Source organism: Eurytemora carolleeae, unplaced genomic scaffold (genome assembly GCF_000591075.1).
Source record: "Eurytemora carolleeae unplaced genomic scaffold, Eaff_2.0 scaffold27, whole genome shotgun sequence".
NCBI lineage: Eukaryota > Metazoa > Arthropoda > Copepoda > Calanoida > Temoridae > Eurytemora > Eurytemora carolleeae.
The window spans coordinates 630,988-645,539 of record NW_019396259.1 but is presented as its reverse complement, the minus strand read 5'-3'; the positions used below and the strand labels follow the sequence as shown (position 1 = coordinate 645,539).

Below are 14,552 nucleotides of genomic sequence, written 5' to 3'. Positions count from 1 at the left end.
TATATCACTCCTTCATGTTTACTTTCAACATGTTTCTTCAGAGCATTTGCCGTAGTTGCAACATACTCATATTGAGAACAAGGATATCTCACTCCTTTGTGTTTATTTTCAACATGAATCTTTAGATGACTTGCTCTTTTTGCGGCATATTCACATTGAGGGCAAGGATATCTCACTCCTTCATGTTTAATTTCAACAAGTCTCCTCAGTTTATCTGCTTGAGATGCAACAAAGTAACATTGAGAACATGGATATTCATATTTACTCTTCTTGATTCTCTCTGATTTTGGTTCGATCACGTTTTCTCCTGAATAATAAAAGATTAAATAGTAATCTTTAATATAAAAAATAGAGCGTTGGAACATATGTGTCTGTTTGCAACGGTGTGTACTTTATACTTCTGAATAGTTAAAAATAAACATTAATTTTTTATACTTTTTAGTTTCATTTTGCTAAACTGGCAAATATATTATAAATAAGATTTTGCAACATAACAGGTAATAAATTTTGCTTGAGTTTATTACTTCTAGACGTCTCAGCCTTTTAATTTTTTTAAATTAAATAAATATTAAGTTGAATAAAGATTCAGCAAGATTCAAACAAAGAATTGAACAAAACTTGTTTATAAGAGGTTTTTATACAATACTCTCCTTTAACTTTTTGATGTGTTTGTGTGTTTGTTTGCAACCGTTGGTACTTTATTCAGTTATTAAAATTAATCAGATTATATTGTGTTAAATCTTTCATAAATCTTACATAAATCAATAATGCTTCGCCTTGACTTTTACAGAATATATGTAAATGACTAAAACTGACTGGTTATTTATTAATTTATTTTTTATTGATAAATTATAAAAATTATGCAGTCAATTAATTATACAGTGTTTATAAGTTAGAATCATCCTAGGACACTGATTTTATGTTTGAGAACTCAAAAATTTGTATTTTACAATGTTCATGCATTTCTAGTTTTGAAAAGATTCAAACAGAAGTGTGGGTTTGCGCGCTTTTTGATAAAAAATCAGATTTGTTCTCACACTTACGTAGTTTTGACTCAGAATTCAGATAAAAAGTAGCGTGCGATATATCAAAACATAGGTAACTTGGGACAAGGAATTCATTTTGAACCAAAAAATGAAATTGAGAAAAAAAGATAGGCGGTGACAATATAACTCTATCTCTTCCTTTATCTCAAATTCTTCCATGTTTAATTCTTCTTTAATAATCTCTGCCATTTTATCTGAAAAATAGATTCAGCATTTGATATACGAACTAGATAATAAAAGTTAAGAAAAGTAAAGGAAAAATATATTGTAGAATATGGAAGGATAAAAGAAAAGCTTTGATATTCTTACTTTTTATAGGCAATTAAAGCAAAGAACTTGATAGATAAAAATCCTGTATTAAAAACTAAGCTTCAACCATCATAAAACTGTTTATTATCTATCTATCTATTATGACATCCCAATAACACGAATGTTACCAGGTAAGACTGGAAACAATCTATAAAGCTAAAATCTATTCGAAAACTGAAGTCATTATATTATATTCTAATTTTTGTTTTAAGAAACAAACTGAAAATTGAAAGAAAGAAATTTAACAGTCAAAAACAAAAAGTTATTAGGGAAAATTTAAGGTTTTACAGAATGATTAGAAATTCTAGATGTCATGTTTTTAGCTGAAGACTTGTATTGCTTTAAAGTTTGGTATATTAGAATGTTCTTGTCCCCCTTTTTGAAACACAACACTTACGCCTCTATTTTGTATTTTTTATCATTTACTGACAAAAAGCTGTTCCTAATATAATAAATGTTTTTGGAATAGTCAACAGCCCAAAACTAAACCAAGTAGAAAAATATTATGCTACCGACAAAATTACCAAATAAGAATAAGCTAAATACTATTCAATTCACTTAAAAATCTGATTTTAAGATAAGATGCAATGAGTTTCGAAAATCCCACAATTAAAGATAAAAGTTTGATAGCCATTGATCATGGTAATCTTCCGATCTCTAGTTCTAGATGCAGCATGTTCGCATTAAAAATAGGAGTATCTTACTCACTTATGTTTATTTTTAAAATGTTTATTCAGATCTCCTTTCCAAGTTGCAGAATATTTACATTTTAAACATAGATATCTCACTCCATCATGTTTACTTTCAACATGTTTCTTCAGAGCATTTGATGTAGTTGCAACATGCTCACATTGAGAACAAGGATATCTCACTCCTTCATGTTTACTTTCAACATGTTTCTTCAGAGCATTTGATGTAGTTGCAACATACTCACATTGAAAACATGGATATCTCACTCCTTCATGTTTACTTTCAACATGCATCTTCAGGGAACTTGCTGTAGTTGCCGCATATTCACACTGCGAACAAGGATATCTCACTCCTTCGTGTTTACTTTCAACATGAGATTTCAGGTTACTTTGTTGAGTTGCAACATACTCACATTGAGAACAAGGATAACCCACNGTTAGAGTAGACCCTATCTCACTGCACCACTTCCATTGAAATTGAATAAAATTAATAATATTTTTAAAAATCATCTATTATTTATAATTTAAAGGTATTTTTTTCGATTTTAATATGAATTTCCAAATTACCTGAATTACAATCCTCATATTCGTCTTTAATGATTAGCTCGGTGTGAAAATCAGGATCAAATACAGGTTTACTGTTTTCAACATCTTGTATACCTAGAAAAAAAAAACATTGGTTTGCTATTGGAGCAAGTTTCCCCACACCTCCTCAACTCAGCTTTAGTCAAATAGCTTTTAAAACGTTTATACATGTCATACACTGATTACAACTAAAAATCAAGCATATTTTTGCTTTTGCATCAATTTTTCTTGAATTAATTCTTCATTTATTTGTTTGTTTGTATTCAATAAACGTCAAATCTATCTGACCAACAATGTTTGTGACAAAACTTTACCCACATGACCCCCAACCAGAACAAAATTATGAAAAATCTTCCATTGTAAATAGGAAAAAGGCACAAATAGTGATTTCTGAAATAATAGACAGAAATCATCTATGTTATTGAATTAGCACAAAACCTTCTTAAACTTTTGCTTCAAAAGTTAAAATAGAAATTATTTCTAAATCTCTTGTTCTACAAAAATCCAAATTACCTGAATCTAAGTTCTTGAATTCATCTTTGATAATTAGCTCAGTGTGAAAATCATGATCAAATACAGGTTTATGCTCTACTGTTTCCTGTATCTCAGTATTCAATTCATCTAAACATAAAACTTACAGGTTTACTCAAGATGTCAGTATTTTTTTCATCATATTCCACTCTCTTCCATTTATGAAAAAATATTCTTTGAAGCTTTTCTAGGCTTTTATTTTTATTTTTTTTACTATTGATTTATTAATTTTTTCTTACATGATTATTTCTTAGTGTTTTCAAGTTTCTTGGACATTTTTATTGAATTTTCTAAAAAAAATTACAGTAATTTACAATTTTCCTAAAATTAAACTGTTCTATTGATTATGAAACATTTTAGATATATGCTTATGACAATATGAAATTATTAAGTTTACCTTGTATTCCTGTATTTGCCATCTTTATATCCTCTTTTACATTAACAGTGCATTTAGCCTCTACTGTAAAGGAGGGAATAATTTCTTCCTTTAAGGAAACTATCTCTTCTTTTATCTCAAACTCTTCTAAATCTAATTCCTATTCCTCTTTCTGAGTCTCTGCCATTCTATATCTGAAAATTAGATTAAATATTAAATTCATTTAAGCTACTATAAATCATGTTTTATAAAAATGTGGTTATAAAGACAAAATTTTGATCAAAAAATTGCTGAAAATCTAAAAATTAACCAAGAGCAAAACACAATTAAAAATAAATCAACGAAATATTAATGGAGCCAAGAAGTACTAACAAGAAATTTTATTAAAAGTTCTCCAAAAGAATGGGATAAATTGCCTGAAGTGAATATTCAACACCATATACTGGAACAGATCAGCTGGTTTATTGGTGAAGATGTCGTGAACACCAGGAAAAGAAAATCCGCCAAAATTAAAATTGTTATATCAGCTTAAATGATATCTTACCTGTAACCCCTTGATACGGAATCAATTTATCTCTAACTTACACACTCATTTGTCATTTAAGTTGCCTTAGAAACGAAAAAGAACATATAGATAATGAATAGAAAAAATTTATTCATATAAATTTCTATTTTATGGGTTTCTTTACTGTTTTGATATAAGTTTCCACAAATTACCTAAATTACAATCCTCATATTCGCTTTAAATGATAAGCTCGGTGTGAAAATCAGGATCAAATACAAGTTTTCAACATCTTGCACACTTTTCAAGTTTACCTTTCATATCTGTATCCACAGAACATGTATCATCTACAGTAGAGGATGGAAGAATTTCTTCCTTGATGGAGACTATCTCTTCTTTTATCTCTTTTTCTTCTAAACCTAATTCTTCTGTCTGAGTCTCTGCCATTCTATATCTGAAAATTAGATTCAGTATGAAAAATAAAAAAAATATGACGTTATTTACTATAGTTCCAATGAACAATTTTTGTTAATTTTAACTATGTTTTACAAATATTTGTTTATTAAGTTTAAGTTTTTATTCATTAGGGTGGATTTATTACATTAATATGCAAAAATATTAAAGTCAATATTTACGAATATTCAGTTCATCAAGATTAAAAATAAAATGTATCAAAAGATCTTCAAAAGATTTAGATAAGTTGCCTGAAGTAAAGATTTATTTAGATAAGTTGCCTGAATTAAAGATTTAACACTTTATGCTGAAATGAATCAGCTGGTTTATAGGAAAAGATGCCGTGAACAGCTGATCAGCTGAAGTACGACGACATTTAGACTTTTCTTTAACATAATAATGACGACATCTAAACTATCAGAGTAAATTGATTGATTGAACACAGCTCCAATATCTCCACAGTAGATTGATCAAAGACAGCTCGGGTTTCTTCGGAGTAGATTAATTGGTTGTACACAGCTCTGATGTCTCCATAGTAAATTGATTGATTTGAAAATATCTCCAATATCTCCAGAGTAAAGATTGATTAAACTGCTCCGGTTTCTTCAAAGTAGATTGATTGATTGAACACAGCTCTGATGTCTCCATAGTAAATTTATTGATTTGAACATAGTTCAGATATCTCCAAAGTAGATTGATTAAAGACAGCTCCGGTTTCTTCAGAGTAGATTGGTTCTCACAAATATCTACCATTTAATCTGGAAAACCACATAATCTCTAGAACTCTGGGTTGTACTGGAGAATGGGGTGTGTGGGGCTGACTTGGATCATAGGAAAGTAATCTAGCTGTCTAACCAGGAGAAGCCTGTTTTTCCCTCAGTGGATGCTCCTTGTTCTGATGAACCTCTGCCTGGTCCTAGTTCTGTGATGAGCAGGGAGTCCGCGAGATCCCAGAGCTGTTCCTTTCCAAGAGGAGCTGGATTTCAGGTTCGAGAGTCCTCTGGAGTTGGAAGCTATTGAGCGTTCCTGGTTATGTTAAGCCTGTTGAGGGTCCAGCTATAATAGTGATTTTAAGCCTGTTAATGGTTTAAGGAGAACTCTTGACGAGTTTCCTAATAATAAGTGATTTTCTTTGTTAAACTTTGAACAATTATTCTCAGAATCTTGAACACTGGTTAAATTTTTCTTAAAGATGGCAACTGATGAGCTGCTCTACTATGATTCTTAACTCCTGTGATTTCTTCATTGTGTTCTACAAGGAGTTGAAGCAGTTCTTTCCCGGTTCCTTGGATGGGTTGGGGGAGTGTTACACAATGTAATCATCTCGTTCTAAACTTCCCACCCCTGAGCTCTCCTCTTAGAAGATGTGAAACCCCTGAGTTGAGAGAGGGACCATGTTTGTAGTAACTTTCTGAAACCAGTTTTGTTTAGTAAATATTATATAGTTATATAATAATAATTGATTTCAAAAGTTTAAGGAAAATGAAAAAAACTTTCCTTGAAAGGTGTAACTTCAAAATTATGGGATTCTAGTAACTAAGTCATCTGTAAAATATTGATGTTTAAGGGAACAAATAATTTTCAGGATATCTTAAGACCTCCGTGAGTAATTATTATTATTATCATCATTTCAAAACACTAGGGTTACGCCCTTTGCCTCTCAGGGATTTCCTGCCGAGCAATGGTATGTTTTAATACATAACCAAGGAAAACATTAGTTCTCCTATTTTGATTAAAAACTAACTTTGAACACAAAGATAACTAACACGAATGCTTATTCTTAACATGTCTCGTTAGACCCTGTACTGAATGTGCAGCATGCTCACATTGAGAGCATGGATATCTTACTCCTTCATGCTTATTTTCAATATGCTTCTTCAGACTACTTGCTAAAGTTGCAACAAACTCACACTGAGAACAAGGATATCTCACTCCTTTATGTTGACTTTCAACATGTTTCTTAAGAGCACCTGCTGTAGTTGCAGCATACTTACATTCAGGGCAAGGATATCTCACTCCTTCGTGTATACTTTCGACATGTTTCTTCAGATCACTTGCCCTAGCTGCAGTATAATCACATTTAGGGCAAGGATAGTTTACTCCATCATATTTACTTTCAATGTGTTTTTTCAGATTATATGCTATAGTTGCAGCATAATCACACTTAGTGCATGGATATCTCACTCCTTCATGCTTACTTTCAACATGCATCCTTAGATATCTTACTGTAGTTGCAGCATATTCACAGTGAGAGCAAGGATACCTCAATACTTCGTGTTTACTTTCAACATGTTTCTTCAGATTATTTGCGGTAGTTGCAGCATAATCACATGTAGGGCACGGATATCTTACTCCTTCATGCTTAATCTTAACATGTCTCTGCAGACTACTTGTTGTTGTTGTAAAATATTCGCATTGAGAACATGGATATGAGTATATAATCGTCTTGACTTTCTTTGGTTCAGACTGCAAAGGATCCAATTTGTATTCCAGGTTTTCTTCTGAATAGTTAAATATAAATATTAATTATTTATACTTTTAAGTTTTATTTTGCTTAACTGGCAATTATATTATAAATAAGATTTTTGCAACATAACAGACAATACATTTTGCTTGATTTTATTACTTTTAGACGTCTCAGCCTTTTAATTTGGTTTAAGTTTAACAATATAAGATGCTGCATAACAAGTTTTAAAGCAATTGATTTAAACAAAGAATTGAACAAAATTAGTTTATAAGAGGTCTTTATACAATACCCTCCTTTAACTTTTTGATGTTTTCAAACCTCTAGAACATGCAAAAATGGATTAAGTTTGAGTTTGCAAATGATATATTTAGGCTGTGACAAGCAACAGACTCATAAAGAAAGCTTTTACAGTTGCCCTCAATACCTTCTAAAAGCGACAAAATTATGGAGACAATTATTTTTAATATTTTTACAAAAGCAATCGAGTCAAAATATAAATTAAAATGAATGGGAAATTTCAATATATTTGACTCTCAATGCAACTTGAGGTAATATAAAATAAAATATTGGAATTTAAAATCTATTTTAACCCTGCCCTTATAGGTCTTTAAATGTAAATTACAGTACGTTGCCAAGAATTTTTAACTTTATCAATTTATTTATTTATAATTTTTTTATGAAACAAATTAATTGATACATGTATTTAATGCAGAATGCAGATACTCATTTTTCCAATCTTCTTGTTTCCTGGCTGTCCTGTTTTGCTCATTCAATTAGCTGCAAACCCCCGCCCCCCCAGGAGGGTTAATATGCAGTTTCGAGTGCTGATCAGGCAATTTGTAGTATTTCAATATAAGCTCTTGAGTTTCTATATTTATTCCAGTTGTTTTTGATATCGGCCATCTATGCAGGTTTATTGCTGACATTGTTGTAATGAGAACTTCCCTTTGTCAGCTGCATTATATGTATCAGTGTCTTGCAGTAATTTAGAAATAAATTAAAAGACCTCCTAGCCTTAACTGCATTCGGCTAGGTTCAAGGTGATTTAGATGTACCCCCTAGGAAAGGAACACCCAATGAAACCAATGATGATCTCTCTCAGAAAGTTTTGATTAAGATTCCACAGCAAAGCAGTTTCTGAGTTCCACTATATCTGCTCGTGAAGTAGGATAAGGTTGGAATTTAGGAGGTAGGCGGATGAGGATGGGGGTGTAAGGGTAACAGGTATGAGATATACCATAGTCCTCACTTTTAACGTGTATTCCCACGTGGACAGATTTTTTAAAGAAAAAATAACCCGCTAAGCATGCTGTCCCATCGCTTTAAAACACGGGGAGTGTGTCTTTTGGCTATCATTGTCAGAGGTCTGCCATGAGTAATCCAGTTTCCATTTTGAGAGGGGTGAAAAACCAGTTTATGGTATTTGATTTAAAGTCTATTGAAGGCTCCCCCCTTAAAACCAGTATCAGCGTGTACTTCATCCCTGATGTTTTGAGTTTCAGTATTCCTTCTGTATTCATCTTTATTACTATATCTTGTTCGGGAATAATCACGCTTTCCACTCAGTTGTGGAGAGAAGTGACCTTGATATCTAGACTTCTAAACAAGTACAACGCACATAGCGCCCTTTCTCTCAACAGGCTTAGAAAGCTCTGCTGACACCCTTCCTCTGGGAGATTCGGATACACACTGTACTTTGCCAAGAATTAAATCAGAGGAAACTGAACGAATAAACATAGTTGCAAAATGTGCTTCTATTTTTTCAAGAAAATATAAACTTGTCATGATTACCTAGTATTTCTGTATTTTCCAGCTTTATTTCATCTTCAGGTATATTTACAAAACATGTTTCCTCTACTGTAGAGGTTATCCCAGATTCCTTGACATCTACTTCTTTCTTCACATGCTCTGCCATTCTATCTGAAAAATAAATAAGGATATTAAATAAATTACAAAAATATTCTGTTTTTATGTATAAAACCAATTTTTTAAATTATGTTTAGAAATATTTTATTTGATCAATTGTGATTATAGTCAAATCATAGTTAAAAGTTGGTAGAAAATAAATTATTTTTTTAATACAAAAGAAAAATATACAATTTAGATATACACTAGTTACGAATCTTCTCTGTATTTGTTCTTTTTTTGTTTTCAAATTAAAATTGTTCAGTTACAAAATGTAGAATTATTAAGTTTACCTTGTATTTCTGTATTTCCTGCTTTATTTTATCTTTAAGATATATTTACAAAACATGTTTCCTCCAGATTTCTTGACATCTGCATCTTTCTTCATAGTCTCTGCCATTCTATCTGAAAAATAAATGAAGGATATTAAATAAAATACAAAAATATTCTGCTTTTATGTATAAAATCAATTTTTTAAATTATGTTTAGAAATATTTTATTTGATCAATTGTGATTATAGTCAAATCATAAGTTGGTAGAAAATGAAATAAATAATTTTTTTATACAAAAGAAAAAAATTCAAAAGTATTAAGTTCAAATTTACAAAACAAAATGATTGAAGGAAATCAAGACTTTTTTATGCCCAACCTGGAAAAAATTATTCTCCTAAGCTATGGATCTAACTAGCTTAAAAAATAAGAAAGTCAGGCGTTGTTCAGAAGTTCTAAACAAATCGGAAACCTTTTTTCCGCGTTCTGCAAAGTTTTATTTTTAGTTGACATGTTTTCTGGCTTGATATCGGTTTAAATAAAAAAGTATAAAAAACAATTAAATTACTTAGTTAAAGCTTAGTGGTGCAAAGAGGAATAAATGATACAGTTTTTTATTTCTAATCAGTCTCCTCATATTGCTTGCTAAACATTCTCAAGGATATCTCTCATTTATGTTTATATCTCACTCATTTATGTATAATTCACTCATTTATGTTTATATCTCACTCATTTATGTATATTTCCCTCATTTATGTTTCTATCTCACTCATTTATGTATTTTTCACTCATTCATGTTTATATCTTACTCATTTATGCTTATATCTCACTTATTTAAACTTATATCTCACTAATTTATTTTCATATATCACTTATTCACTAATTTAAGTTTATATCTCAATCATTTATGCTTATATCTCACTCATTTATGTTTATATCTCACTAATTTATGTTTATATCTCACTCATTTATGTTTATATCTCACTCATTTATGTTAATATCTCACCCATTTATGTTTATTTCACTCATTCATGTTTATATCTCACTTATTTAGGTTTATATCTCACTCATTTAAGCTTATATCTCACTCATTTATGTTTATATTTCACTCATTTATGTATATTTTCTGCGTGTATCTTAAAGTAACTTTCCCTAGTTGAAGCAAAATCACATTCTGGACAAAGATATCTAACCCCTTCGTGTTTACTTTTCACATGTCTTTTCAGACCATATGATGTAGTTGCCGCATATTCACACTACAAACAAGGATATCTCACTCCTTCGTGTTTACTTTCAACATGTTTCTTCAGGTAACTTGCTGTAGTAGACGCATATTTACACTGCGAACAAGGATATCTCACTCCTGCGTGTTTACCTTCAACATGTTTCTTCAGGTAACTTGCTGTAGTTGCCGCATATTCACACTGCGAACAAGGATATCTCACTCCTTTGTGTTTACTTTCAACATGCATCTTCAGGCAACTTGCTGTAGTAGCGGCATGTTCACATTGAGGACAAGGATATCTGACTCTTTCGTGTTTTCTATTAACATGTTTCTTCAGAGCACCTGCTGCAGTTGCAGCATATTCACATTGAGAACAAGGATATCTCACCCCTTAGTGTTTACTTTCAACATGCATCTTCAGGCAACTTGCTGTAGTAGCGGCATGTTCACATTGAGGACAAGGATATCTGACTCCTTCGTGTTTTCTATAAACATGTTTCTTCAGAGCACCTCCTGTAGTTGCAGCATATTCACATTGAGAACAAGGATATCTCACTCCTTCGTGTTTACTTTCAACATGAGCCTTCAAGTATCTGGCTGTATTTGCGGCATATTCACATTGCGAACAAGGATATCTCACTCCTTCATGTTTATTTTCAATATGACTCTTTAGATGCCTTGCTGTAGTTGCAGCATACTCACAGTGAGAACAAGGATATCTTACTCCTTCGTGTTTATTTTTAACATGTCTCTTCTGATCCCTTGCTGAAGTAGCGGCATATTCACATTGAGAGCAAGGATATCTGACTCCTTCATGTTTATTTTCAATATGACTCTTTAGATGCCTTGCTGTAGTTGCAGCATACCCACAGTGAGAACAAGGATATCTTACTCCTTCGTGTTTATTTTCAACATGTCTCTTCAGATCACTTGCTTTAGTAGCCGCATATTCACACTGCGAACACGGATATCTCACTCCTTCATGTTTATTTTCAATATGACTCTTTAGATGCCTTGCTGTAGTTGCAGCATACTCACACTGCGAACAAGGATATCTCACTCCTTCGTGTTTACTTTCAACATGAGCCTTCAAGTATCTGGCTGTAGTTGCGGCATATTCACATTGCGAACAAGGATATCTCACTCCTTCATGTTTATTTTCAACATGAGATTTCAGGTTACTTTGTTGTGTTGCAACATACTCACAGTGAGAACAAGGATAACCCACTCCTTCATGTTTACTTTCAACATGTTTTTTCAGAGCATTTGACGTAATTGCAGCATATATACATTGAGAACATGGATATCTCACTCCTTCATGTTTACTTTTGATGTGGTATTTTAGATTGCCTGCTTGAGTTGCAACATACTCACACTGATTACAAGTGTAATCCACTTTACGCTTCTTGTTTTGGTTTGGTTTTGATTTAAAGTCATCAAATCTTTCAACCATGTTTTCACCTGAACAGCAAAAATATTATTTAATAATATTAAAAACATTTCTTTCTGCAAAACCAATCTTAAAAACTGTAAAGTAACCAATCATTTATATTTTTGTAATTTTAAAATCTAAAAAGTTCTCATTTATTTAAACCAAAAATTTTACTAAAAAAGATGGATTTCAAGAAACTTGTGATTAAATAAATAAATAAAATAGTTTCTCCATCAATCTGGAGAAAGGTTAGGGTAGACCCTATCTCACTGCACCACTTCCATTGGAATTGAATAAAATAAATTATATTTTTAAAATCATCTATTATTTATAATTTAAGGGTATTTTTTTTTGATTAAAAATTACCTGAATTTAAATCCTCGAATTCATGTTTTATGATTAGCTCAGTGTGAAAATCAGGATCAAATACAGGTTTATGCTCTACTGTTTCCTGTATCTCAGTATTCAATTCATCTAAACATAAAACTTACAGGTTTACTCAAGGTGTTAACTCCGTCCACTCTAATCTATGTATGAATTAAAATATTTTTTGAAGCTGTTATGAGATCTTATTTTGCATTGTTTTATTATCAATTAGTAAATATTTTCTTACATTATCATTTGATTACTTTTAACAGTTTCTTGGACATTTTTAATTGATTTTCAAAGACAAATATTGTAAAATTAAGCTCACCTTGTATTCCTGTGTTTTCTTTCTTTATATCATCTTCACATGTATCTTCTACAGTAGAGAAGAGTAGGATTTCTTCCTTGAAGGAAACTATCTCTTCCTTTATCTCAAACTCTTCTATATTTAATTCTTCTTTAATAATCTCTGCCATTCTATCTGAAAAATAGATTCAGCATATGAGAAGGGTGAAATCTTTTTGAAAAAACTTCTACAAAGTCTCAAAAGAAACATCTGGGTCTAAATCATCAAAACATGTTCAGCTGAATGCCAACAACAGCTGATCCATGATGTAAGACGACATTTAACATCTTTGGTTTTAGATAAAAGATGACATTTATATAGATTGTAGGGTTTGTCAATAAACATGGGAATTGAGAGACGACTTGAATTTCGTCTGTGAATTCTGATAATTCAAAAATTACATTATAAAGTGCATCACAAAAGATTGAAATTCGTACAGCTTTCTAAAATGAGGTCTACCTTCTTTGTATCTTTAAAATTAAGGAAGATTTTGTTGATTTTTACATAACTGGAATCTGAACCAATTTCTAATATCTCTTTCAATTTTGAAGGTGAAAAAATGACAGACCACATTGTGGAAATCCTGAGACTAGTAGGTTTTGGTGTTAAATGTTTTAACTGCAGTTACTAAAAAATCATATTTACGAAATAATCCCGCTTGGAACAAAGACGACATAGAAGTGGTCATTTCTTTCCCATGTTTATTGGGACACCCTGTAAAAGCTGTAAGATAATAATGAGAATTTAAAAAAATATTATAAAAACATGTGTTCATTCATGAAGTTTGAAATTTTGGACAAAAAAAGGAAGGAAGAACAAATGAAAATAATAAAAAAAAATATTGTTTAATTCTGCAAGCATAAATTTTCGATCAACTCTTTATTTTAGATGAAGTGTTTATCATTTGAATCTGTCAACTGTATTTACAGAATAATCATAATAACAGATATAATAATTCAATATTTAAATCTAGTAAAATTTATATATAACCATCCTTTCTGTAAGATATGCCATTAATTCCCTCTTAACTTTACTTCTTGTTTCTGGATTTATGATTTTACTCCTTAAAAGTTCTCGATATTTACTTTTTTTAACAGCTTCTTTTAACAAAATTTAAATAAATTTGAATTTGAATTATTTTTCAACGTGATTTCTTCAGTTGACTTGCTTAAGAAGATGGATTTCAAGAAACTTCTGATTAAATGAATAAATAAAATAGTTTCTCTATCAATCTGGAGAAAGGTTAGGGTAGACCCTATCTCACTGCACCACTTCCATTAAAATTGAATGAAATTAATAATATTTTTAAAAATCATGTATTATTTGTAATTCAAGGGTATTTTTTTCGATTTTAATATAAATGTCCATATTACCTAAATTACAATCCTCATATTCGTCTTAAATGATTAGCTCGGTGTGAAAATCGTGATCAATTACAGGTTTACTGTTTTCAACATCTTGTACACCTAGAAAAATACATTGGTTTACTCTTGGAGCAATTTCCCCCTCTTCTCCTCAACTCAAGAATTTTTCTTTTGACACTTTGAGAGATTAAAAATTAAACTTTTTCTCACAAAAAATTTTATCTTCTCCAAGAGTTATATTTTGAAGTATTACCCGCTTTTTTGCATACGGGGGGGGGATGTCTTCATACATAAAAACAGAACAATTCTGCTTTTCTCATTATTTGAATCAAATCCTCGAATTCAACTTTAATTATCAACTCAAGGTGCAAGTCAGGATCAAATACAGGTTTATTCTGTATTGTTTCCTTTATTCCATTATTTGATACGTCTAAACAACACTTACATGTTTACTTAAGGTGTCAGAATATATCTACTCATACCTCCCCCTCCCCACCTCCTAACCTCTCACTACCTTCCATTTATAAAAAAATATTCTTTGAAGCTTTTCTGAGCTTTTTTTTTTTTATCATCAATTTATTAATTTTTTCTTACATAATCATTTGATAATTTTTACAGTTTCTTGGGATTTTTTTTTTCAATTAAATCAAAAATATTTTAAAAATTATAAAGCTCAGAACGTTACCA

General features: G+C 31.0%; 2 protein-coding genes and 1 long non-coding RNA gene across 4 annotated transcripts; all 3 read right to left on the bottom strand.

Annotated features, from left to right (window-relative positions):
• Positions 1-2,615: 2,615 nt before the first annotated feature.
• Positions 2,616-3,748, bottom strand: LOC111699544 (uncharacterized). The gene is made up of 3 exons (XR_002764773.1): positions 3,558-3,748; positions 3,143-3,250; positions 2,616-2,704 (listed from the first exon to the last, which is right to left on the bottom strand). It is a non-coding gene; the product is annotated as an uncharacterized LOC111699544 (long non-coding RNA).
• Positions 3,749-3,906: 158 nt separating this feature from the next.
• LOC111699543 (transcriptional repressor CTCF) lies at positions 3,907-9,264 on the bottom strand. Its single transcript, XM_023470243.1, has 4 exons — positions 9,157-9,264; positions 8,750-8,878; positions 4,353-6,992; positions 3,907-4,145 (listed from the first exon to the last, which is right to left on the bottom strand). The coding sequence occupies exons 2-3, from the start codon at positions 8,871-8,873 to the stop codon at positions 6,253-6,255; spliced, it is 864 nt and encodes a 287-aa protein (XP_023326011.1). The 5' UTR covers positions 8,874-8,878; positions 9,157-9,264; the 3' UTR covers positions 3,907-4,145; positions 4,353-6,252.
• Positions 9,265-9,511: 247 nt separating this feature from the next.
• On the bottom strand, positions 9,512-13,156 carry LOC111699541 (zinc finger protein 431). 2 transcript variants are annotated; one of them, XM_023470241.1, is made up of 4 exons: positions 12,484-13,156; positions 12,156-12,263; positions 10,909-11,818; positions 9,512-10,572 (listed from the first exon to the last, which is right to left on the bottom strand). In XM_023470241.1, exons 1-4 carry the CDS (start codon positions 12,629-12,631, stop codon positions 10,389-10,391), a joined length of 1,350 nt encoding a protein of 449 aa, XP_023326009.1. In that variant the 5' UTR covers positions 12,632-13,156; the 3' UTR covers positions 9,512-10,388. The 2 variants fall into 2 exon arrangements, with proteins under 2 accessions (XP_023326009.1, XP_023326010.1); XM_023470242.1 differs by lacking the exon at positions 9,512-10,572 and having other exon boundaries at positions 10,600-11,818.
• Positions 13,157-14,552: the final 1,396 nt, after the last annotated feature.

Bases quoted from the DNA above. Each gene is read 5' to 3' on its own strand.
- LOC111699543 (XM_023470243.1), bottom strand. From the start codon at position 8,873: ATGGCAGAGCATGTGAAGAAAGAAGTAGATGTCAAGGAATCTGGGATA. The intron at 6,993-8,749 runs GTAATCATGACA...TTAACTATTCAG, and splicing joins GGAAAATACAGAAATACTAG to AAGAAAACCTGGAATACAAA.
- LOC111699541 (XM_023470241.1), bottom strand. From the start codon at position 12,631: ATGGCAGAGATTATTAAAGAAGAATTAAATATAGAAGAGTTTGAGATA. The intron at 11,819-12,155 runs GTAATTTTTAAT...TTTGCTGTTCAG, and splicing joins ATTCGAGGATTTAAATTCAG to GTGAAAACATGGTTGAAAGA. The intron at 10,573-10,908 runs ATATCCTTGTTC...CAAAGGAGTGAG, and splicing joins AGTAAACACGAAGGAGTGAG to ATATCCTTGTTCGCAGTGTG.